This window comes from Tachysurus fulvidraco, chromosome 25 (genome assembly GCF_022655615.1).
Source record: "Tachysurus fulvidraco isolate hzauxx_2018 chromosome 25, HZAU_PFXX_2.0, whole genome shotgun sequence".
Classification (NCBI taxonomy): Eukaryota; Metazoa; Chordata; class Actinopteri; order Siluriformes; family Bagridae; genus Tachysurus; species Tachysurus fulvidraco.
This window is the reverse complement of record NC_062542.1, coordinates 4718421-4744192: the sequence shown is the minus strand read 5'-3', so window position 1 is coordinate 4744192 and position 25772 is coordinate 4718421. Positions and strand designations below refer to the sequence as shown.

The following is a 25772-nucleotide window of genomic DNA, read 5'->3' as shown; positions in this document are numbered from 1 at the left end:
GACAATGACCCGAAGCACACAGCCAGGATAACCAAGGAGTGGCTCTGTAAGAAGCATATCAAGGTTCTGGCGTGGCCTAGCCAGTCTCCAGAACTAAACCCAATAGAGAATATTTGGAGGGAGCTCAAACTCCGCGTTTCTCAGCAACAGGCCAGAAATCTGACTGATCTAGAGAAGATCTCTGTGGAGGAGTGGGCCAAAATCCCTCCTGCAGTGTGTGCAAACCTGGTGAAAAACTACAGGAAACGTGTGACCTCTGTAATTGCAAACAAAGTCAACTGTACCAAATATTAACATTGATTTTCTCAGGTGTTCAAATACTTATTTGCAGCTGTATCATACAAATATATAGTTAAAAAAAATCATATTGTGATTTCTGGATTTTTTTTTTAGATTATGTCTCTCACAGTGGACATGCACCTACGATGACATTTTCAGACCCCTCCATTATTTCTAAGTGAGAGAACTTGCAAAATGGCAGGGTGTTCAAATACTTATTTTCCTCACTGTACTTAAATAGCTGCCTCACCAAAATTATACCATTATCCTACTAATTTCTGTAAAATATAGACTTATTATTTTTAAACTTAATATATTTGTTGTTCCACATCACAGAGTTGTGTGGAGAAAAGATAAAATGCTTAAAAAATGAGCATTGTAAACCTTGTTTACATCAAAAATTACATCTGAAGCGTTATAACGTTTTCCCCAAACACGTCCTGATTGGGCGGGACTACATAATATCGACCAATGAAAGCACACCAGTGTCAAATCAAGGCGTACCGGAAACTCGGTGTAGGAGGAAAAAAATAATAACGAAGCAGCTCGGAGTCGGTAGAAGTTAAGATGGCGGTTTGTGGACTGTTGTAGGAGCTTGTTGGATGTTTCGGCTCTGGATTTTTCTTCCGTTTTGAAGCGAGTTTGTGATGAAAAAACCCGAACCAGACTTAGAAAAGTGTTCAAAGACCCACAGAGATAGAGAATTTCTCATATTTCTAGGTTATTTCGGATAAAAATCATGACCTCTATTCACTTCGTTGTGCACCCGTTACCGGGCACCGAGGAGCAGCTCAATGACAGGTAATTTATCCGAACAACTCAATACGTGTAACCAGGGTGTGGTGTTTAAACGGTAACATCAGACATCACACTCTGGTTCTCTTTGTCCGCGTTGTCACTGTATTTTATTTGTGATTTATGATTTGGAGTAAAGCAAGAATATGATGCTAAACGTAGCTAGCAAAAAAAACAACAAAAAACGCGCAGCTATGCTAAGCTATGCTAATATGCTAAGCTAACTGGAACGGTTGGACAATGCGGGTTGGGGGATGGGAAGGGGGAAAAAAAGACGTGAATCCGGATAAAACCGGTTTTTACGGATACATGGATGTTAAATTGATTGTAGAGAATCGATTATTATTATTTTTTACGATTTATGGATCTATTTGGGCGTTGACGTGAACAGCGCGTCTGGAAAGCGGAATAAGAAAATCGCTCGTCGGTTACTTCTGGTCGCCATGCATGCTAACAGGCTAACAAGCTAACAGGCTAATTCTGTCAGCAGCGAGAAAACTAAACTCTCAAGCGTTACTGTTTTTTTTTTAAATTTATTTTTATTTATTTAATAAACGAAATGGAAGGTCTTGACGATTTATCACAATGCGTTTTGTGTTTTTTTTTTTTTAGCAATTCGATATGACCGACGAGATTAGATTGAATCGATTTGAAGCTGGTTAGGTAACTAGTTAGCTTAGCTTAGCATAGGCGAAAACCACAGACATGTAAGTGGCCCTGAGGGTGAGGAGTTTATATTTGGTTCACACTCCACCATGTTATTTTCGTGTCGCTTCTTTTTTGTTTTAATCCCAGCCCTTTTTTTTACTTGCTTCTTCGAGCGTCCGTTTTGCTCGGTGTGTGTGTGTGTGTTTTTTTTTTATCGTTTGTGTCGGGTTTTTTAGTCGGTTTTGTTCGTTTTGACAGGCGTTACAGCCCATAACAAATTAGACGATTGATTTGCATGTTATTTTGATACAAAGTGCACGATTGTATATCAACTACATCTAGACTGTATTGTTTTGTCAGAACATCTGTGTGGTGTTTTAGGACAGTCCGTTTTTGTACGTTTTAACAGCTGAAACGTAGGAAAATTTGTGGACTGTTTTAGTGACCAGTTCCTGTTCTTCCCAAAAGTCATTCCATCACCAGCACTTATTTCTATCTCTTTTTCTCATTCCCTCCTTCAATCTCGAGCCCACCCACAATCTCTCTCTCTCTCTCTCTCTCTCTCTCTCTCTTTTTTTTTGGTCATTTTTACCAATAAACCATATGAAAGATCGATATCCTGTGTCAAACAACTTTGCTGTGTTAATAAACTCTGTAAAGCTTTGTTACAAATTAAAAAAAGCAACGTTTCGACCCTGTTGGGTCTTCTTCATTTGCCTGAAGAAGACCCAACAGGGTCGAAACGTTGCTTTTTTAATCAACTAATAAAGATGGGAGGTTAAGTGTTGCGGACATTACAAATTTTCTACTTTAACAGTTTCTTGTGTCCTGCACCTGCATGAAGGTGGGATGTGCACACATTTACTGATTTAACAAGCTTTGTTACAAAGCCAGACATGTTCTGTAAAACGTTAAATGAATCTCAAATTCGAAAACTTTGAGTTTCATTTTGATAAACAGTTTCTGCATCTGTTCGTCATACATTGTGTAGAGCATCTGCAGTGTAAGTGTGTGTTTGCTGCTGCTATAGAAACAATAATCGGCGATGAAAACGACTCAACGAAACGTAACCACATCTCAACCCTAAGTCATCACTATATTCCAAAAAAATCTGTCATCTTTCTTGTACACCTCCAGGTGCTTTTGCGAAGCATTTTTGCCTGTAGGTTGAGAGAGAGCATGTGATAAACTGGATCTCGTTCCTGTTCTCGCCATCAGCGCCGTACGTTACTGTATGAATGTTTTATGGTGAGCTCAAGTGAATGGATTTAGTCATCCTTTATTTATGACTTTCTGTAAAAAAAATACAAGATTATTTTAGGACCTTGGGGACAAACCTGTTTAGGGTTGCCATGTGAAAAATGTGGATTGTGTGGAATTACTGTTAAATATCACAAAATTGTGACATGATCCTAACTGCTACATATTGAAATCGCGTACTTATTGTCTAGTTTTTGGTAATACGCCTGGCAAATAAGGGAGGAAAATCAACAACCAACAGCATAAACAGTGGCATCAGCGCACACGCAGCATAGAGATGTTTTGTGTTAGTGTATTTAGAAACGATTTCTCTTAAGCATGTTATGCTCGCTGATTAAAAAAAAAAAAAAAAACAGCAAACGAAGCTGATGTGATCTTTGAACCAATCACTTGGAACTAGGGTTGTTATATGGTCGCGGTGTTTTAATCTGACATGTTTCATAGAAGTGATGTGCTTTATCCTTTCCCCGGGATCATTTTTGTCTCGTCCGTATGCCCTTGCCATATTTAGTCTAGTAAGATGTGCATCACTGACACTGCTTCCGATATTAAACAAACGAATTGTTCTTAAATACTTTGTGACCAGTGTTTTATCTTCTTTCTGGAACTTTGGTTCTCTTAGTAATTTGGGGTGAACCAGTGTCTCTTCTGTACTCCTGTGCTCCTTTGACTACTCGAAGGCCATGTTGTGAATGGGGTGTGATCATATGACTACTTGATCTGAGTTTGTAGAAAACACAACCCACTAGAAACTCGCTGCTTCTGTAAGTTTTAATGCTTAACGACGTCCCCACCCATAATCTAATCCAGTCTAAACGTGGTTTAAGAAATAACAACGACGATCTTTCGGCTCGTACAGAATACGGTTTGAGTTTTTTTTTTCCTTGTTCGCTCCGATGCTTTGCTTTACTTTTTCATGCACCCTTCCTCCAGTTTATGGCGCTGATTTACAGTGTTTTGAGTGTGTTTCAGCTCAGGAGCGTGGTGTCCGACTTGGGTTACGTTACAAATCTAATTTTAATCGTTTGAGCAATTAGAATTGTTCAAATTTTCATGTCACAATAACCTGGTCCATAGACAACCCCATAGTTTCTTGCTAGTGTGAACTCTGATAGGTCACTATGCAGCATCGAGTCATGTGACATTTCAGAAAGATTGAGGTCAGACAGAGTTAAGGTTGTTATGCATTTATGCGAACATAAAGATCCTAGAGGTCCTATAGAAAATGGCAGTGTTTTATGCCAAAACCACTTACTTTGGTCCCTGGATGTTACCTTCTGTTCTTCGGAGGGCCTCGTAAGTGTGAACGCCCTCAAATGCGAATGGAAATAATTGTTCTGTCAGTGTGTAATTGCATTTGGCAGGCTGTCCACTCTTCTAGACGAGAGCGAGTCAGGGCCAGCTTGGATTTCTCTTTCCAGTGTCGCAGGAAATGAGGTGTTTTCCAGCATTCGCATGCAGCTGCGAGGTTCGGCGTGACATCCGTATATTACGCCTGCCCACGAGATGCTCGGAGTTGGTTAACCGCACAGGACAGGACAGCTGTTCAGTCTGCGTTTAGGTTTGGTGCCAGCTACTGATTCAGAGCTGATGGAGTGGATAAATATCAGATGCTTGGCTCGGAGGAAGGTTTGCAAAGTGAGCCACTTTTCTCACACCACCTAGCATCTGCAGAACAGTTTGTTAGTTTAGTTTTTTTCCTCTTGCTTAACGGGGGAGGTTATGTATCAGATATCACAAAGCACATCTTCGTGGTGGTACAGAGACGTGCGCTGATACTCACTTACGATACTCAGTATCCACTGTCGCATTTCCACGAGCAACATATTTAATCACACACAACGTGATCTGGCTGTTGGTGCTGTCAATCGAAACGGGGCATTGCTTGGATTTCAGCTCAAAACGGCCCATAGCCTATAAAGAACGCAAACTTTTTATTTAAAGTAGCTATAACTGGACAAAAACAATGTGACATCAACTCCAGACTAACTTTTCTTAAAGAACCTTCCTCAAATTCCTTAGGCTGTTCTTAATATAAAATTTCTTTTCTTTACAATTCTGTTTATTTTCTTGCTTAAATATGATGTATATCGATTTTCTTATCTGAAAATTTCTTATTTTCAAACCACACAATCTAGTTATAATCAGGTGGCATTTCAAATTAGAAGTAAAGAAGAAGCAGGATTTTGATTTAGAATAGTAGATAATATAGAATGCCGTTTTATCACGATTAAAAAAAAAGATAATATATTCAAACTTATTCCATAGCAAAAGAAATACTCTTTGGTCCTGGCCAAACTAAAAAAAAAATGCAGACGTAGTCGTAGGCTCGAGGGAACCGATTACTTCCTTTCGTTACTTGATAATATCTCCAAAAAGAGCTTATAATGAAGTGTAACGGAGGGATTCATGGTAACGAACAGTCAAGTCAAGTCACTTTTATTGTCACATCACCACAGCACATGTGCCTTGGTGAGAGCAAGCTCCTTCTTAGGAGCAAGCTCCAGAAATTGCAGCAACAATTATACAGATAAAGATACAGATAATGAGTTGACATGTGAAAATGTGCAATTTGCTCATACATATAGTCAGTATAGTTATGGATCATTTGAACAGCATCTGCTCAAAAGGTCACGAGGTTGGTTGCTGTGTCGAGGCCAATTATGAGCGAATAGCGGACGAAGGACCTATTCACAAATGGAACAGTTATAACAGCCGTTAACATCGGTTAAACAGGCTAATGTGTAACTAACGATATGTATAAGCATTACTAACCTACTCCTGGAAAAGAGAACTGACCAAAGAGCCTAAAGAGCACTTTGTTCATTTTCAGCTAAGTTACCAAACATCGGTCTCTAATCTAGTTCCTAACCTTGTCACTCGACGCACACCGATGCGATTAATCACAATCCCGTACTGTTGAAAACGGACACGGTGTCAATAGTAGGAACTCGCGGCTCTTACGGAGTTTTTCTTTTTTCGACACGTCGATATCTGCTCCGGCGTTTAGAAATCACACGTTTCTCCTTTTCGTCTTGTACTTGATCTGCGTTATAAAGATCGTTACCTGGATGCGGAAATAAAGCAGCGCGCACGAGAAATGATCCAGACCGCGATGGATGGCCTGTACATTATTATTTAATGTACACGAGTGCATTTAATTTAAACATTTAAGTTTGAATTTTAATTTATTTTCTCCTGTGCCTTGTTGCAATGTGCTATAAATTAATATTTTCATAATTTGTAATTGATTTATTCTTTGAAACTTTAATATTAATTTATGCAATTGAAATGCCTTGATTTTAGTAAGGTTAGTACACGGTCATAGCCATAAATGCAATGTAATGTATTGATTTATTTCGGTGTCTCGGTTTTCGGCCTTGCTTTCCTGGTTTTTGGTTTCGGCCAAGAATTATATATAACAATGAGAGTGTTAGAACTGTTCTCATGTAATTCAGAAACTGTAGAGTCTCCTGTGGTGGTGTTTCCCCCTTATCTAGAAGTTATTTTTGTTGGTAACCGTTCTGTCAGACATATTTTGCAGTCTTGCATTGATACTCTAAAAAGAAATTGAGCTTGCTTGTGGTTCTGCTCTCAGACTGGTCCAGAATAAATAAGTTCCGAAGGTATATGTTTGGTGGAGAGTGCAGCGATTCACATCGAGCGCGTGTCTGATCGTCTCAGCCTAGCGTGTTTGACCGTGTTAGCGTATAGTGTAACCGATTTTGTCTGGGATTTGGTTGGAGAGCAAGATGCCGTCCAAACAAAAAAAAAAACGCAGTGGTTTTTTTTTTAGTTTTTATTTTTATATATAAACGTTTAACAGCATGGCTACTCTTGTGAAATGTCTTTTTGGAACGTTTAAGGTTTCCACAGCAGCTGTTTAAATGTAATCTACACCAAACCAACACGGTGGGCTCATAAAGTGTGTCAGCTCATAACCTCTCAGAACCGTTCCTTATCCCTGAACGTTAGCACCGTTCCTTTGGAGCATACACACAACTGCACGTTGGTTCTTTTATTGTTTAGAGCTTTTGTTAGTGAACGATCTGTCCTCTCTTTCTGTGTGTGTGTGTGAGAGAGACGACGAGGTTGAGCCGCATTGTTACTGGAGCTTGTTCAGGTCCTCAGAGGCTTAATCAGAGGTGTTACTCCAACAGTCTGATCCGTTTCCAAGGAGACTTCTTGCGCTGGGTCTTTTAAGGAGGACTTGGGGAGGTTGATCTTCCCATGTGGTTCTAAAAAGACAATACCAAGTGCTGGGAATTAAACTCTCAGGTTAAAGAGGGCTCATGAGGGAATACCGACTCAAGTTTCTCCCAAATGGTCAATCTGACGATCAAGATTTTTTCTCTGAAATATCACACCGGTGCACAGCCGAGGATGCATCCGTGACCCTTAACGTGAGCCGTTAATGCTCATAAATCATATTTAACGTCTCTTGTCAAAGGGAATCGTTATTAATTAATACATTTTACAAATCTGAGCACGAAAAAACGTGACTTGGTATCGTAAACGTCATAGTGATATAAAAGAACAGATTTGAATAAAGCTCCAAGGCCCTGTTCACACTGCAGGTAAAAGTGGTGCAAATCCGATTTTTTTTGGGGTCAAGTGACCATGTCAGACTTTTTGAGGAGTAGTGTGAACACTCAAATCTGGCCCAGATCTGGGTTTTTTTTTTTTTTTTTCAAAATCAGATCTGGGCCACTTCCATATGTGGTCCTGAATCAGACCCAAATCTGATTTTTCCCAATGTGGCCGCAGTGTGAACAGCCAAGGCGGATTTGATGCAACTTTTACGTCAATCTACATCGACATGCGTCACTATTATTATTATTATTATTTGCGCCGGCGAAAACGTGACACAAATGTGACAGGTAACATGTGTGCGTTAAGAGTGTTATAATAAAGTGTTTACGTGAACCAGCTCATAATGTTTGCATTGACTACATCACATTATAGCATTACATTATATGTTTGCTTGCACCAGATGATACAATACTTCCTCCATAACCTCGCCAACTTTTTAGCGCAACGGCGTGCAGCGTGTGACGTCATTATCATTCGTTTGTGCATGCTGGTCAGTTCGAAACAGCAAACAGTTCACACTGGTATCTGATATAGGCCACATTTTAAAAGGTAATGTGTACAGCCAAACAAAAAAATCAGATCTGAGCAAAATATACGAATTGAGCATCAAGACTTGCAGTGTGAATTTAATATTTCCGTTCAAGAGGGAAATGGGGTTTAGCAACAGTCAGGACACATCCAAGGTTTTTTGTGAGGGGTTCAGGAAAAAGTATTGAGAAGGATTTGTGATGTTACGGCCTTCACTTTAATACAGGAGCAAACTCGGGAAGGTAACCTCGAGTACAGGAAACACTAACGCTGTCCGAATGAGCCGCCTACATTTCTTAAATTTATCGTCTTTCTGGGTAGGTTCGGTCTGAACTAGTTACCCCCGAGAAGCTGTTAGTTATGTTTGTTTCTGTATTTGGCATTTATCGGTGTCAGTTTTATTTTCCTACATCCTGTAGGCTTACTCTACCCTTTGGGATTAAGCCACACCACTGGGAAGAGTCAGGAGATGTCAGAAACGAATCTCTCAGCATGGATGATTCCTGAATCACGATTCTGTTCCAGAAATATACAAGATATATTATTTTACACCAAGGCAAACGTGTTACTTAAATAAAAGGGTGAAATGCTAAATGGATACACAGCGATGTTGTATGTAAATCTCTTCAGTTCAGGTTCACAGCAAACATCAGAACGGGGTCCGACAGAGCGGCCAAGCAGAACTGACCTGGCAGGAAGTCTACAGTCTTTACAATCTCTAAAAGTGTCTCCAAATAAACGACATGCTAACGCTCGAGGCAGATGGGCCACAACAGTAGCAGTCTCATTGTTCCTTTCTGAACAGGAATCCAGGGACTGGGCTCTTTTTTTTTTTTTTTTTTAAAACTAGAATGTCGAAGAGAAGTATTTTCGACTTCAGCTGTCCAGTTTGTCTAGTGACTTCAGCTGTCTAGTTTGTCTAGTCTTGTTCGCTCTGATCTCACAGGGATGTGGTAGCCTAGCGGTTAAGGTGTTGGGCTACCAATCAGAAGTCGCTCTGAATAAGGGCATCTGCTAAATGCTGTAAAAGTAAATCTCAGCGCTCTTCTCCTATCAAAGCTATTTGTGTCTGATGTATTAATGAACCCGGATGCTAAACAAGAGCAGGAACAGATCGTATCTGATGCTGTCAGTGGCTGTAATATGTTCAACACATTCAACTCGACGATACACGTGATGTTAATCGTCGTCGTTTTCATAGAATTTGCATAAAATCGAATGAGGGTGAAAAAGGTTTGAATCTGGTTCAGATAAACTTCCTGTGGATTTTATTATTCTGTGTACATAACCGAACGTCACGCATAAACAGCAATCTCGACGTATTTAACATGAGACGAGACGTAACACACTTTGGGGGAAAATGTGTGCTGCTGTGCCTTTTCTGCCTTGGTCTGAAAAGGTCGGCTATGCTCTAATCCTCGATTGTTAATTCTCCCTACAGACTTCGTGAAGTATCCGAAAAACTCAACAAATACAACTGTAATAGGTGGGATTTTTAGCTTACAACACATACAATACTGAAAAGCAAATGATACGATGTCCGTTTTTCTCCCCCAGTTATCTAATCTCTGTCTTGTTTTTTTGCAGTCACCCACAGCTTAATTTGCTGGAGCAGGCCACGCTTAAGCAGTGTGTCGTCGGACCGAACCATGCCGGGTTCCTGCTCGAGGTAACGTTGTGTTGTTTTTGTGGGTTTATTTATTTATTTTTCTGATTTTTATCCACAAATCCCTTATGATGCTGCAGAAAATGACCCGGCTGTCTGTTTCAGGACGGTCGGATCTGCAGGATAAGTTTCGCCGTGCAGCCGGACCGACTGGAACTGGGCAAGCCAGATGGAAACGACGGGTGAGACCATAATCATGCTTTCTAAACAGACCTAGAGAGCGCAGACGCTTTTATAAGCCGCTTGAGTCGGACGTAATAAACGCCCTTTTATGGGGGAATGTGGCACCGTCCATGTTTTTAGTCGTTGCTTTGTGAATGTTTATTTTATTTATTTTATGCAGAACATGTGCTTAATTTTGACCCATGACTTTGAACCGTGTCCTTGTTTTTCGTTTAAACGCTGCATATTTCTAATACGAATTGGTGATCATCTTATTATTATAATTCTTAACCCCAATATACGTTCCACGTTTTGGGGTCTTGTTCCTTCTTACGTTGTCGATAAATCTGACGGATCGCCAAGCGGTACGTTGCGAGCACGACGATTACCCCGTAATTACTTTTTTACGGCCGTGCCAACGAATAGACTCGATGCTGAACTTCTTTACACTTTATGTCCCAGTGTAACTGCAGTTTTTCTCTGGAATAGGTGTAATAAAAGATTTGTGAGCAGAGAAATTAAATAACTCTGTGTTAAAGCCAATAGATTTAGGGTGGCGATATGAGGGAGAAGAAAATGCCCTTTGAAACATTTTTTTTTTTTTTTTTTTAAAGCACATGGTGTTCTTGCTTTGCTGCTCTGGGTTGAAATGGCATCGCTTTGCTTTGGGTTACAGAATGCTGCTGTTTTTTTTTTTTTTTTAAAGCTAATGTTTTCCAATGAGGCATCCAGGCTACGTCAGCATTTATGTATTTAATTTTTCCCCCAAATGGTTTCCAAATCTAGAATGACCAAAAAAAAAATCATTTACAAAAAATGTGTGTGTGTGTGTGTGTGTGTGTATATATATATATATATATATATATATATATATATATATATATATATATATATATATATATATATATATATATATATATATATATATATATATATATATATATATATATATATATATATATAAATAAAGCACAGATGGCTCTCCCCCGGACTCTGCAATCTTTTTTTTTTTCTACTATGATTAATGACTTGCAGCCAGTTCTGACATATCCAAGGGTGTTGCCATGCTAGTTAGCCTTCAAATTCATCCTGCCCTTGTTATTTCAGACAGAATTGAATCTAACAATGCCTGGCATGACCAGGCTGTACTCAATAGTCCCAAAAGTTGGGGCTGCAATTCTTGTAACCGTAATCTCCGGTCTTTTGTTTCCAGTTCAAAGTTGAGCAGTGGCTCAGGGACAGGAAGGACCTCCAGGCCAGGTCGGACTAGTGATCCACCCTGGTTCCTGTCTGGTTCTGACACTTTGGGCCGACTGGCAGGCAACACCCTTGGGTAAGTGGCTGGCAGGGGGCATTCAAAAGCCTGGCAGAAAAATCCTGAGTTTTTTTTTTTTTTTTTTTGTCATTTCAGACTTTCAAATACTGATTAAATAAATTCTGACATAATTTAGAAAGGAAAAAAAGATAACCGCCCTCTCAGGGTTTGGGGAATTAGAAATAAATCCTGATTCCTAAAGACATGCCGTGCTGGTCCTTTTATAAAAGCTATAAAAATGATTTGAAGCTTGGACAGAAAAATGGAAAATCAGGACTTTGGAATCTTGTTAAAGTAAATTGTTAAGTTAAGATGATCAAACCTCCCCTTTTACCATGAAATTCATTTATGTTTGATATATTTATGCAGGCTTGTGAATCACCTACCTAAAGTTTACTGATCGTTCTAACTACAGAACGAAGCTAGTGGCATACACGTAGGTCTTAAACCTGCATTCGGCAACTATTTAGGCAACGAATCAGCTCCATGACACGGATTAGTAAGAGTAGGAGTAGACATTAAGGTGGAAAGTCATGGCTGGTTGTGGACCTACGGACCCTTAATGCCGTATACATGCCTCTGTACAGGAGCCGCTGGAGTTCAGGAGTGGGTGGAGGAGGTGGAGGCAGCGGGGGCAGTGGCGGTGGAGGGACAGGAGGAGGCGGGGGCAGTGGCGGTGGAGGCGGAGGGGCTAGCGGAGGGGGCGGAGCATCTTCCGGGCGTTCAAGTGCTGCAGCACGTGATTCACGGAGACAGACACGCGTGATCCGTACGGGCAGAGACAGAGGGTCGGGTCTGCTGGGGAGTCAGCCGCAACCAGTCATACCAGCATCAGTCATTCCTGAGGAGCTCATCTCTCAGGTACACCAAACAATAGCATAAACGTCTCTCTTCTTATTTAACCCTAAAAAAAAAAACATTCATGTAATGATATACCATGTGTCTTCTATCGTCCCAGGCCCAGGTGGTCCTGCAAGGCAAATCGAGAAGCGTCATCATCCGTGAACTGCAGCGCACCAACCTGGACGTAAACCTGGCCGTGAACAACCTGCTGAGCCGAGACGACGAGGACGGCGACGACGGCGACGACACGGCCAGCGAGTCCTACCTTCCTGGAGGTGAGGCATCTCAGTATTCACAAACCGCAGTAGACGGGGAATAAAAATGACGTGCTGTTATAGGGAAAATAAATAATCAAAAGGTGGCATGGAATACATACAAACCCATACGTTCGCGTGTAAACGAAATCGAGCTCTCCATCTCGTGTTTAAAGCTTGCGTATATCGGATGGCGTGTTTTTAACAATTTGTAATCAGTGCACTCTTTTGCAGAAGACCTGATGTCTCTGCTGGACGCTGACATCCACTCAGCACACCCCAGCGTCATCATCGACGCCGACGCCATGTTCTCAGAGGACATCAGCTACTTCGGCTACCCGTCTTTCCGTCGCTCGTCGCTGTCGCGTCTCGGCTCTTCACGAGGTAAAGGGCGAAATGCAAACCCGATCAAGATTAGATCGGGGGATTTTACCAAGTCCATGCAATTTAACGGGTAGAAATCGGATCCCACCCAAAAATAACAGCCCCAGAATGTTATATTTGTATATTAATATTAATTATTTTACTATATATATTAATATCCTAGCTGCTTGGCTAAACCTGCGATATAGGGAACCTTTGCTTTAATGTCATTTTAAATTAGGGTTTGTCGTTTTTGTTGCGTGTTGTGTGTGTTTGTGTGTGTGAATATTTCAAGCTACTGCAAATCCAGCTGTATGCATGTGCTGATAAGCGATTTGAATATTGTCAGTTAGTATAATAAGCATCATTACCTTTTATTATTTTTTTTATTATCATGGGAGTATTTGCAGGTGGGTTGTAATGATGTATGATGTATTTTGATTAGATGTAAGAATAAAAGCTTGTAACCAAAATATTCCTATTCCTGTGTGTGGGGATGCGATGATGCGGGTTTAAGAATGAATTGTGGTTCAGTAAGAAATCGAACACTTAAGGACGGGTTATAATGCTATAAGAAACGATGCGGCGCAACCCGAAGCCGTTTAGTTTTTTTGCAGTTCTGTTCCGTTAGTCTTCCACCACCGTGTTTTGTCATTTAACCGTTTATTAACGGCTGCAAACCAAGTTATTTCCTGTTATTGTTTGCATTATACGGAACAAGACTATTAATATAGACCCGCGATGCAAATTACAGCCAGCGCTATTGTCCGAGACGCCGTTATAGAAAATCTATCAACGACTCACAATTCGCGATCGAGAATCATTCAACATCTTAATGATAGGAAGTCAGATGCTGTTTCAAGAATCAAGGGTTTGGTTTTCTTTTTCTTTATCAGCACATGCGTGCATGTGTGTGTGTGAGCGCATGCGTTCCAGCTCGCTGCATGGTCCCAGATGTTTTTCCTTAATGAGCCCTCTGAGAAAGGCCCTGCTGTGTTCGTTAGTCTTCACCGGACACCCAGCCAAGACTGTTCCTACTGTCTGAGTGACTGTTACTAGTACAGGAGAAAGAGCACCAGATATCAGTCCAGCCTTAAGTGTTTTCGACTATTCTTGTGGTAATTGACTATTAAGCATGTTATTGGCTTTGGCTGAAGCGGGCCGGTCAGATATGCGCTGCTTATACCGTGGGGTGTCGAGTGAAAGTTTGGCGAAGAAAGAAAAAATAAATCTTTTTATTTTTTTTTTATTTTTTTTTTGAGAATTGCCGTATTTTCCTGGATTATAAGACATGCACTTTAATGCTGTGCTACTTTTTAACGTCGGCGTGCTACTCCAGAACTTTACAGTTCGCTCGACGTTTACACTGGAAATGTTACACGTTAGTAAAGAGAAACGCACTACAAAATGTGGTACAAAGAAATTCTTTATTTTATTTCTGTAAAATCTGTCTTCTGTAGTAAATTAGTGCTAAGTTTATGAATCTGTTTCATTACAAGGGTCTTTCCCAGAGAGTGGCTTATGTGTATCCCACTGGTGTGACCCTATTGCATACCAGTTCTCCTTCTTCCCTTAGAGCGCGACTCCGAGCTGCTGCGTGAGCGCGAGTCTGTGCTGAGGCTTCGCGAGAGGCGGTGGCTGGACGGAGCTTCCTTCGACACCGAGCGCGGGTCCACCAGCCGAGACGGAGAACCGAGCTTGGACAAGAAGACCGTCCCCCTGCAGAGCCCTGTCTCTCTGGGAGAGGAGCTGCAGTGGTGGCCTGATAAGGTGGGACATGAGTGTGGTGCAGTTCACACGGAAAATGTGTCCGTGCTTTTACAACAGGGGACCGTTTTTATTTTAACGTCATCCTGATATGGATTCACAACGACTGTTTTGTATCATGAAGATGCTGCTTCTCGCGCAGTCCTACTCCTCACCGCTGCTGCAGTGTTGGATAACATTTAAATGGCATTTAACATTTAATGGTTATATTAAATCTAGATTATACAGATATCCACAGTGAGGGAATTGTTGTCCTCTAATGTCTCGTTTTTTGTTTTGTTTCCCCCTGCCCGTACAGGACGGCGTGAGGTTCGTCAGCATCGGGGCGATGTTCTCCGAGCTCGTGGCCGTCAGCTCCAAAGGCGAACTTTACCAGTGGAAGTGGAACGAACCAGAACCTTACAGAAACTCTCAAGTAAGAACCGCACAGCCAGACACCGCATGTGATATTTAATGAGAAATTATTCCTCTTCAGCTTGGGCTGTTGAACAGATGAAGAAACGGTTCTGTGCATTGATGCTTTGGCCGTTGTTTGTTCCAGAATTCTTCCATCCATCACCCTCGCGTGTCCTTCCTTGGCCTGACCAACGAGAAAATCACGCTCTTGTCTGCTAACAGTATCCGGGCCACAGTCGCTACGGAGTCCAACAAGGTCAGAGAAATTCAGACAACGACGAGGCATTTCTCTTTAAAATGTAAAAATACACATGCATTCTATTGTGTGTGTGTGTGGGCGTGCGTAGGTGGCAACGTGGGTGGATGACACTCTGAGTTCAGTAGCATGTAAGCTGGAACACGGGGCTCAGACCTTCCCGGAGCTGCAGGGTGAACGCATTGTGTCTCTGCACTGCTGCTCTCTGTACACATGCGCTCAGCTGGAGACCAGCCTCTACTGGTGGTACGTCTCTCACCACCCTCACACTGAACTGCTACTTTCTCTGTCTTCTCTTTTACGCCGTATCACTTAGGCCACGTTCACACTGCAAGTCTTGATGCTCAGATCTGATTGTTTGGCTGTACACATTACCTTTTAAAATGTGGCCTATATCAGATACCAGTGTGAACTGTTTGCTGTTTCTGACCCGCATGCGCAAACGAACGATAACATTGACGTCACACGCAGCACGCCGTTGCGCTAAAAAGTTGGCGAGGTTATAGAGGAAGTATTGTATCATCTGGTGCAAGCAAACATATCATGTAATGCTATAATGTGATGTAGTCAATGCAAACATTATGAGCACGTAACCACTTTATATAACACTCTTAACACACACACGTTACTGTCACGTTTTTGCCGGCGCAAAAAAAACTTTAAAAAAAAAAAAATCAATTTTATGGCATTTCAAGTTTATTCGATTAGATTAAAAATGGCGTATGAAGTGAAAAGTTTGGGCCTTCTACTCCTGAAGAAGTCTGACCCGGTCACTTGACCCCAAAAAAATCGGATTTGGGCCACTTTTACCTGCAGTGTGAACGGGGCCTTTCTAATGAAATTAATATTTCCTCTATACTTTTTCTTTCTTTCTGTCTTTCTTTCTCTTTCGTTTCCGTCTGTCTTTCTTTCATTTCCGTCCATCCGTTCTTTTGTTTGGTCTTACTTTCGTGCTTTCGTTCTGTTCTTTTCTTTTTGTTCTGCCGCTCGTTCGTCACCGTATCTCGAACCTCAATTGTCCTCCTCATGTCTTCCGTTGCCTTTCTTTCTTCACTTCTCTTTGTGAGTCTGTGTGGTGTTTGTACAGTAGGACAGTGTGGACACTTGTGTGTAACTGCCGTCTCTTTCCTGCAGGGGTGTCGTGCCTTTCAGTCAACGCAAAAAGATGCTTGAAAAGGCAAGGGCCAAGAACAAGAAGCCCAAATCCAGTGCTGGCATTGCGTCCATTCCCAACATTACAGTGGGCACTCAGGTACATCAGCGACACTGCTCACAACATACTGATACTCCACAAAATGGAGCTTGACACTATAGATGCTTGATGCATAGTAATGAGTGACGTTTCTTCCTTCATGCAACAGGTGTGTTTGCGGAACAACCCCCTGTACCACGCAGGTGCCGTGGCCTTCTCCGTGAACGCTGGCGTCCCCAAAGTCGGTGTCCTGCTGGAGTCCGTGTGGAACATGAACGACAGCTGCCGCTTCCAGCTGCGCTCTCCTGAAAGTCTGAAGAGCATGGAGAAGAGCGCCAAGGCCCAGGAGACCAAGTATGACCCTTACTGATAAATGTTTCGCTTCATATGGCATTTTTAATCGAATCGAATAAACTTGAAATGCCATAAAATTGATTTATGAAGCCAAACCTGAGATGATTCATGCAGCAGTTACAACTTCTGATGGTTCTTGATCAACAGGGCAGAGACCAAACCCGAAATGGTCAAAACTGAGATGGGTCCTCCTCCGTCTCCGGCCTCCACGTGCAGCGACACCTCGTCCATCGCCAGCAGTGCCTCTCTGCCTTACAGTATGTACCGCTAGACTCGGATAATATCTTAAGCATTTCCTACAGTGCAATGTGGTGCAGTGCAAACACAAGCGCTAACGCTGAGTACGGCAGGTTCAAACCACTCCGTATCTGTTTGTATAGCGAACACGAAATGCCGTGAACACTATCGATCCCAAGGGGAAATCAGAATAGTTAGCATGAAGCTGTCCTGTCCATGGACACCGTGTCTGTCAGGGGCGTGTGTGTGCTTGTGTTGGGGGCTTTTTTCCTGCCCACTACAATTTCCTTGTCAGTAAATTTATCAGCTCTAAATAACACAAAAGCGGTCATTAATCCCTGCATCCCACTAACACACATTTAGGTAGCATCACACAGGACTACAGACTCGTTATATTCTCTCTGCATTATCATCTTATTGCTTTTGGGTTTGTCAGAATGTTAAGTGTGTCCTGGCCTACTTACGCTGACCCCGACGCTCTGCCAGGCGCCATTAATTTCTCCCCAATTAAGTCTTTGCCCTTTTTGTGTTTGAATGAATTTCATGTTCTTTATAAAGCACTAAATCACAGGACTGAGAATAGTGCAGACAGCGATTTAATGTGTTCCTTGTACTTTTCAAGGTAAGTTCGAAGAGAAAATGTCAGAAATCTATTTAAGAATAAGGAGGGATTTTTTTTCTTTGCCCAAACGACAGAACACTTTACAATGTATTTAGATTGACGGTAGAACTCAGCAGATATTTTAGGTGTCAGCTTGCAGGTTATTTATTCTCTTAACTGTTTAGCTCTTCTTCACATACTGATACACTAGACCAAGTAAATAAAAGCTAAAGAAAGCAGGAAGGAGTTTAGCTGATTTTACTGGAGGATGTTATCTCACATGATTTCTCACATGTCCCTCGCTGTGCTGCAGAGCGGAGGCGCTCAACACCGGCGCCTAAAGAAGAGGAAAAGGTCAACGAAGAGCAGTGGCCTCTGCGTGAGGTCGTATTTGTGGAGGATGTTAAAAATGTCCCCGTAGGGAAGGTAGGTGACCCTGCATGGTCGAGGATGTGGAGAGGAAAAAAAAAATCTATGTAAAATAATTGCTATAAACATGAATATTCTTATATTATCAGTCTCCGTGTACTAGGACATGTATCTATTACAGTGAATTTTAACCATAAATCTCATGCTGACTTTTTTTTTTTTTGTAGTAATCCTGTAGCTTGTAAATAAATGTCTAGCGTTTTAATGAATAAACCGTGTAAATTCAGAATAAACTGCATTTTTAGGCATTTTGTAATTCAGCCTTGTTTATCGTGCACGTAGATCGTAGGCCGCTGTAATTTGTTTCTTGAAATCTTTTGCTGTTCGTCTGTGTGTGTGTTTGTGTTTCCTCTCACGTCGACGCCACGTTTGCAACAAATCTCTCTTTTGAACTCAAGGTGCTAAAAGTCGATGGTGCATATGTTGCTGTGAAATTTCCAGGGACGTCGAGCAGCGTGAGCAGCCAGAGTGCAGCTCCCACTGACTCTGACCCGTCCTCACTCCTGCAGGACTGCAGGCTGCTCCGAATCGATGAGCTACAGGTATACACACACACACACACGCACACAAAAACTGTGTACATTTGTTTGTATTAAATATTCACCCACTAAACTACTTCTTCTTTACCAGGTTGTTAAAACTGGTGGAACTCCTAAAGTTCCAGACTGTTTTCAACGCACACCTAAAAAACTTTGTATTCCAGAAAAGGCTGAAATTTTAGCTGTGAATGTTGACTCCAAAGGCAAGTAAATTATTATTATTATTATTATTTTAAAGTTTCCAATACACAAAGATTACTATGTTAAACAACGTCGAAAGAGTAACAGTTTACGTTTGTGGATCGTTCTTAAAAACAAACAAACAAAGGCATAAATACCATTTTAACATGTATTATACTGATGTGTAAACCCCGATCCCTCTATACCGCTTTCTGCCCTAAGCAGAGCCGTGACCGTGTGAAATATGCAGTAGAAAGACAGACCTGTTCGTTTTGTAAGCTTTAAATCCGTAAATATTCACGAAACGCATAATTTTCGGGTGGTGAAATTTTTATTTTGCGTGGTTTTTTAAAACCGACATGGCCGTATTAAGTGCATATTACCATCTTTCTTCGGTCCGAGACGCGGCTGCTGATCTGTGCGTTTCTCTCCAACGCAGGAGTCCATGCTGTTCTCAAAACAGGAAGTTGGGTTCGGTACTGTATATTTGACTTGGCCACTGGAAAAGCTGAACAAGAGAATCATTTTCCTACCAGTAACCTGGCCTTTCTGGGCCAGAGTGAGCGGAATGTGGCCATATTCACTGCTGGCCAGGTTAGGAACCTTTTAATGAAGGCTTTATTATTTATCTGAATGTGATCAACACTGTGAAAGCAATCAGGAGAAATCAGCATCAGCTGTTGACACCGATCGCGATTCTGTGGAGTTGGACACTAAAACTCTCGTTACTGTAAATTATATAGAATTGTTAATATACGACGTGCTGAAATCGGATCAGATTATTTTTTTTACTGCTTTCTACTTCGAGCCCGTGAAGGATGTTACATTAACCTCGTCGTGTTTTACAGGAGAGCCCTATTATCCTGCGGGACGGCAACGGCACCATTTACCCAATGGCGAAAGACTGCATGGGTGGCATCCGAGACCCTGATTGGCTGGATCTGCCCCCTATCGCTAGTTTGGGAATTGGAGTTCACTCGCTTGTCAACCTGCCCAACAACTCCACAATCAAAAAGAAAGCCGCAGTCATCATCATGGCAGTAGAGGTACACGCTCACCCTTCTTTCAGTACCGTTTCTCAATTTGTTGTGCTTTTGAGGCGTTAAAGATTTTCTTTCAAATCTGATTGGACCCTAATGGGATAAAATCTGTTTTTTGTGATTCAGCTAAATTACAACAATACACCAAATGTCTAAATCCAGCTGCTACGTTTAATTAATTTGCTAGTTACATTTAACATGTAGTAAATAAACTTATTAAATAAAATAAAGTCTATCCAGCTTTATTTGGGGCAAATGGTTAAGGCTCTGGGTTGTTGATCGGAGCATCGGGGTTCAAGGCCCAGCACAGCCAAGCTGCCACTGTTGGGCCCTTGAGCAAGGCCCTCAACCCCTCCCTGCTCCAGGGGTGCTGTATCATAGCTGCCCCTGCACTCTGACCCCAACCTCCTCAGCTGGGGTATGTGAAGAAAAGAATTCCACTGTGCTGTAATGTACATGTGGCGATAATAAAGGCTTCTGTGCCCCCGTTCTATTTTTTTATTTATTTTTATTATTATTATTATTATTTTTAAAACATTTCTACATGAGTTCAAGGCACAGTATTTTTTTTAAGTGGATCATAAGTCATTATTTAGTTTAAATCGATTCCTTTGCGTGATATTGCTACTAGGCTAATTCTCATTTCATCTTAATGTGGTAATGAGAACACGACCAAACGGCAAACTTTCCCAAATGCTGGATAAATAACCCCAGTGTGATGAAACCCCAATAAGCAAAGTTAGGCTAGAAAACCTTCTAACGTTTTTCATCGGCCCACTTTGCTTCCGCACCAGAATGTCCTTAGCAGCACTTGTCTGTCTGTCTGTGCTTCAGAAGCAGACGTTGATGCAGCACGTGTTGCGCTGCGATTACGAAGCGTGTCGGCAGTACCTGGTGGGCTTGGAACAGGCCGTGCTGCTGGAACAGAACCCACACGCTCTTGGCGCTCTGCTCGGTCATCGATGTGACGGAAACAGAAACCTTCTGCATGCGTGCGTCTCTGTCTGCTTCCCCGTCAGCAACAAGGAGACCAAGGAGGAAGAAGGTCAGATTAACCAGTCGATATGTAGGATGTGGTTTTGTGTGACCTATAAAAAATGGATCGGATTCATATTTGAAGCTCTGTGCTGTGTTGCAGAAGCCGAACGTTCAGAAAGGAACACGTTTGCCGAGCGTCTGTCCGCAGTCGAAGCCATCGCTAACGCCATTTCAGTGGTGTCCAGTAATAGCTCGGGAAATCGGACCGGATCATCCAGCAGTCGTGGGTAAGGGTGGAGAAATAGTCTGTACCGTACCAATGGACAGCTATTTTTTTTTTATATATTATTTTTATTTTAAATCTAGTATTATAAATGCAAGCAGTCAGGAAAGTCCTAATAGTTTGTTTATTCAGCTTCAGAGTCGTGTTTGTTTATTTATTTATTTATTTGGATAGCTCTCTTACATTTGTTTGGTCTCTCTCTCTGTAGTCTCCGTCTCAGAGAAATGATGAGGCGCTCACTCAGAGCTGCCACAATGAGCCGCCACGAGTCAGGCCCCTCCTCCAGTGACCACCAGGACCCTGTATCACCACCAATCGCCCCACCTAGCTGGGTACCTGACCCTCCACCCATGGATCCTGGTATGTGCACTGCGTGCGTGTGTGTGCGCGTGTCACACTTAATATTCTGCAATATCATACCTGTAGGTTACAACTGCACTGTCTGTGCATTAGAACGAGGGGGGAAAAACCGCATGCGTCGTTAAGTCTGTAATCGCCCACTAATGCAGCTTCTCTGTTAGATGGTGACATCGACTTCATCTTAGCCCCCGCTGTCGGTTCTCTCACTACGGCATCCTCCGGCCCTAGTCAGGGTCCCAGTACATCCACCATCCCAGGTGAGACCTTTTAGTGTTTATTACATGATCAATTTTTTTTTTTGGTGCAGATGTTTTTGGTATACAGTGAATTAAACCCAGTGCTGTTTTTTAAACCATTTGATTACAACTTCACAGCAGACGAGCGTTTCACTCCTTTACTTGTTCATCCGCTCCACACAGGCCCGTCATCCGAAGCATCCGTGGTGGAGAGCAAAGACCGCAAGGCCAACGCTCACCTGATCCTCAAGCTGATGTGTGACAGCGTCGTCCTGAGACCTCATCTACGAGAACTGCTCTCGGCAAAGTATGCATGTTTTGTGGGGTTTTTTTGTTTTGGTCACATTAAAACATCTGAATACCGGCTGCCACTAAATACCACAAAAGCCCAAAAGGAAAACCCTGCCTACTTCATAACAAGACTCAATCTGAATCTATTAACAATTCATATGCATTTTACAAATTAGACTAAGTCTAGATTAGCATTTGCCCCCTGTTTACTCCTGTCAGCAAGTTTGCCTAACCGAGGCATGTATATGTACGTTTAGAGATGCACGAGGCATGACTCCGTTTATGCTAGCTGTCAGCGGGAGGGCGTACCCAGCAGCCATCACTGTCCTGGAGGCAGCCCAGAAAATAGCCAAGGGTGAGTTTACATAGAAAATGTCATTATTTCTCTTTTTCAGCTTTGAGTCGTCCGACTTAACGCAGCGAATTAAATGAATTATTACAATTTAATCTTCTTTTTTTTTATTTAAATTCATGGTTCATGACTTTCATTTTGTGACCTGCAGGAGAGTCAAGTATCGGGGACAAGGACGACGTGAACTCCGTGTTTATGGAAATGATCTGTCCTGCGGGGACAAACCCAGACGACTCGCCGCTCTACGTGCTGTGTTGTAACGACACCTGCAGCTTCACCTGGACAGGAGCTGAGCACATCAACCAGGTGAACACATCCCGGCACTTTGTGCAGTTGAAAAATAAAGTGGAACAGCCACAAATTGTGTTTTTACTCATACTGTGTGTGTGTGTGTGTGTGTGTGTGTTTAGGACATCTTTGAGTGCAGGACATGTGGTCTGCTGGAGTCTCTGTGTTGCTGCACTGAGTGCGCCAGGGTTTGCCACAAAGGCCACGACTGCAAGTGAGTAGTCTCTTATTCATCTAGACTTTAGCTTGACTTCAGACCTTTATGATCACTTCCTGAAGAACTGAACATTATCTATCTATCTATCTATCTATCTATCTATCTATCTATCTATCTATCTACTTACTTATTTGATATATAATATACACACACACACACACACGTACACATGTATGTATGTATATATAAAATAAGTAAGTATATAGATAGATAAATAAATGACTATATATATAATGTGTATGTGAGAGACTTTTGGGGGGGCAGTGTTTAGTTTTCAATCATCTCTATAAAGAGTTTCTAATAGCTAAATAAATAAAATAATCAGGATCGTAAAGCTTTGCCATTTTAACTTAATACTGCCGTTTTGCAAACTTAAAGTAACGAGGCAACTATTAAAACATCGTAAAACACTGCAGTCGATGCACCGAAATCAGCCGTGAAAAGGAAAACGTATGTATTCTATATTAAAAATACAGAATGTAATGTGTGTGTGTGTGTGTGTGTGTGTGCAGGCTAAAGAGAACCTCTCCCACTGCGTATTGTGACTGCTGGGAGAAGTGTAAGTGCAAAACCCTGATTGCTGGGCAGAAAGCGGCACGTCTGGACCTGCTCTATAGGCTTCTGACCACCACCAACTTAGTGACGAGTCCCAACAGCAGGTGCGTTCAGACACACGGCTAATAACTATCTTTTGTTTCTATAGCGATTCTATTCCTAATGTCTTGTAGACTAGAATAATGCTAGCGATTGTAGCACGTTGAACAGCATGGTTTTCTTCTCTATCGTCGATCTTCACTACTCTGTCCTCCTCAATTTTTTTTGGGTTTTTCTCCCTCGGTCTCTCTGACCCCGCAGGGGTGAGCACATCTTGCTGTTCCTGGTGCAGACCGTTGCACGGCAGAGTGTGGAGCACTGTCAGTACCGGCCGCCCCGTATCAGAGAGGACAGGAACCGCAAGGCCGTTAATGCAGAAGGTACGCAACAGCTCACACCCAGGTTCACTACAGCAGTGCAGATTCTGTTTCTTGCATGAACTAGGGACACAGGGGCTCTTAATGTGCTGCTGGGTTTAGAGATCATCCCCTGGTTTCCATAATTGTTCTCGTATATCCTGCTACTAAATGATTCATCACTGAAAGTGGTAGTTAATGTAATTCTGTGTCAAACTCAAACCATGATTTAGTGAGGAAAGATTAACCGGATTGTTAGCTCAATTGTGATTCAGTTTAATCCAGTGGTATTGTTTCATAATCTCGCTTACTAACTCATTCGCATGCTCTCTCCCTACATCGCTCTCTCTGCATTTGTCTGCTTCTTTCTCTCTCTCTGTGTGCATCTTTCTCTGCATATCTCTCTCTCTCTCTCTCTCTCTCTGCATCTGTCTGCTTCTCTCTTTCTCTCTCTCTCTCTCTCTCTCTCTCTCTCTCTCTCTCTCTCTCTCTCTCTCTCTCTCTCTCTCTCTCTCTCTCTCATATAGACTCAGACATGCCGGATCATGACCTAGAGCCTCCGCGCTTTGCCCAGCTGGCTCTGGAGCGCGTGCTACAGGACTGGAACGCTCTTAAGTGCATGATAATGTTTGGCTCGCAGGAGAACAAAGATCCGTAAGTGTTTCCATCAGAACCTTCATCTCGCGTTAGCAAGTCGACAGCTAATTAGAGCGCTCTTAAAGTCATGCTTGACTCTCGAAATGTGTTGCTTAAATCTAAAGCTAGACAGTAATATTTGAAGCTCAATTCATACTGAAAATTGTATTGTTTAATATTGGACTTATGTACACTTCACTAGTGTGCTTATTTTAATTCCTGTTTATGTCGTAGGCTGAGTGCGAGCAGTCGGATTGCTCATCTCTTGCCAGAGGAGCAGATGTACCTGAATCAGCAGAGTGGTACAATCAGGCTGGACTGCTTCACTCACTGCCTCATTGTCAAGTGTGCTCCAGACCTCACAGTGAGTCAGAGACAGCTGATGTACAAATAAGCAATAATCTGGATTTCTTAATTATCTTGTCGTCTTTACCTCGTCTAGTTCATCGACACCCTACTGGGCACACTGGTGAAGGAACTGCAGAACAAATACACGACAGGCCGCAGAGAGGAGGCCATCTGTGTCACACGCCGCTTCCTGCGATCTGTCGCCAGGGTTTTTGTCATCCTAAGCGTAGAAATGGCTTCATCCAAGAAGAAAAAGTACGTAGATCAATTTTGGCTAATATTTGCTGAACATTTAGATTAATGTCTGTTGGTGTAATTGAAGCATCCTTTCTTTCCACTCATCTCTAAAAACATTAAAGCACTAACCCTTTGCTCCTCTTTGTCCTGCAGTAACTTTGTTCCGCAGCCAATAGGGAAGTGCAGGCGTGTGTTCCAGGCACTGCTGCCATACGCGGTCGAGGAGTTGTGTAATGTAGCCGAGTCTCTGATTGTGCCAGTGCGCATGGGCATCGCCAGGCCAACGGCACCGTTTACGCTGGCTAGCACCAGCATCGATGCCGTGCAGGGCAGCGAGGAGCTTTTCTCTGTGGAGCCGCTGCCCCCAAGGCCCTCACCTGATCAGTCCAACAAGTGAGAACACGCGCGCGCGGACACACACACGAAATGATGGGAACAGTAACTCCTTGTTCAGAACCTTGTTGGAAAAGTACTTCGAATATAAAAAGCTAGATTTATTCACCTGTTTGACACTTCGTATGTGACTCTGTAACTGTTTGTCTTTGTGTCCTTCAGTTCCAGCCAGTCATCCTCCTCTTACATCATCAGGAACCCTCAGCCACGCCGCAGCAGCCAATCACAGACCGCACGTGGACGAGACGAGGAGCAGGACGACATCGTGTCCGCCGACGTCGAGGAGGTCAGGAACCCATCTGCAAACGGCACTTTTTTTGTTTTTTGATGTCACTTAAAACAAACACCAGACACAATGTCTTCTCTCTGGGTGTGTCCAGGTGGAGGTGGTTGAGGGGGTGGCTGGGGAGGAAGATCATCACGACGACCAGGAGGAGCAGGGGGAAGAGCCTGCAGAAGCTGAGGGCCAACACGATGAACATGATGAAGATGGTAAAGAGACAATA

The 25772-nt window shown here is 42.4% G+C and overlaps 1 protein-coding gene across 6 annotated transcripts in view; it reads left to right on the top strand.

Moving 5' to 3' along the window:
• Positions 1-808: 808 nt before the first annotated feature.
• Positions 809-25772, top strand: part of ubr5 (ubiquitin protein ligase E3 component n-recognin 5) — a 36403-nt gene continuing 11439 nt past the window's right edge. For 3 of the 6 annotated variants that reach the window (XM_027170813.2, XM_027170795.2, XM_027170788.2), the window contains exons 1-36: positions 810-1080; positions 9545-9589; positions 9691-9772; positions 9875-9951; positions 11145-11264; positions 11834-12107; positions 12205-12364; positions 12578-12727; positions 14265-14476; positions 14772-14888; positions 15015-15125; positions 15217-15371; positions 16260-16377; positions 16487-16671; positions 16819-16928; positions 17823-17935; positions 18337-18480; positions 18569-18680; positions 19097-19251; positions 19506-19703; positions 20532-20742; positions 20836-20962; positions 21167-21318; positions 21480-21575; positions 21738-21861; positions 22103-22200; positions 22349-22503; positions 22608-22699; positions 23215-23361; positions 23558-23676; positions 24180-24306; positions 24523-24652; positions 24731-24891; positions 25027-25266; positions 25429-25552; positions 25647-25758. In XM_027170813.2, the coding sequence (XP_027026614.1) occupies positions 1019-1080; positions 9545-9589; positions 9691-9772; positions 9875-9951; positions 11145-11264; positions 11834-12107; positions 12205-12364; positions 12578-12727; positions 14265-14476; positions 14772-14888; positions 15015-15125; positions 15217-15371; positions 16260-16377; positions 16487-16671; positions 16819-16928; positions 17823-17935; positions 18337-18480; positions 18569-18680; positions 19097-19251; positions 19506-19703; positions 20532-20742; positions 20836-20962; positions 21167-21318; positions 21480-21575; positions 21738-21861; positions 22103-22200; positions 22349-22503; positions 22608-22699; positions 23215-23361; positions 23558-23676; positions 24180-24306; positions 24523-24652; positions 24731-24891; positions 25027-25266; positions 25429-25552; positions 25647-25758 (4915 nt within the window). In that variant the 5' untranslated portion in view covers positions 810-1018. Of the gene's footprint in view, positions 1081-9544; positions 9590-9690; positions 9773-9874; positions 9952-11144; positions 11265-11833; positions 12108-12204; positions 12365-12577; positions 12728-14264; positions 14477-14771; positions 14889-15014; positions 15126-15216; positions 15372-16259; positions 16378-16486; positions 16672-16818; positions 16929-17822; positions 17936-18336; positions 18481-18568; positions 18681-19096; positions 19252-19505; positions 19704-20531; positions 20743-20835; positions 20963-21166; positions 21319-21479; positions 21576-21737; positions 21862-22102; positions 22201-22348; positions 22504-22607; positions 22700-23214; positions 23362-23557; positions 23677-24179; positions 24307-24522; positions 24653-24730; positions 24892-25026; positions 25267-25428; positions 25553-25646; positions 25759-25772 lie in introns of all 6 variants that reach the window. The other 3 variants (XM_047808753.1, XM_047808752.1, XM_047808754.1) reach the window with 2 other exon arrangements.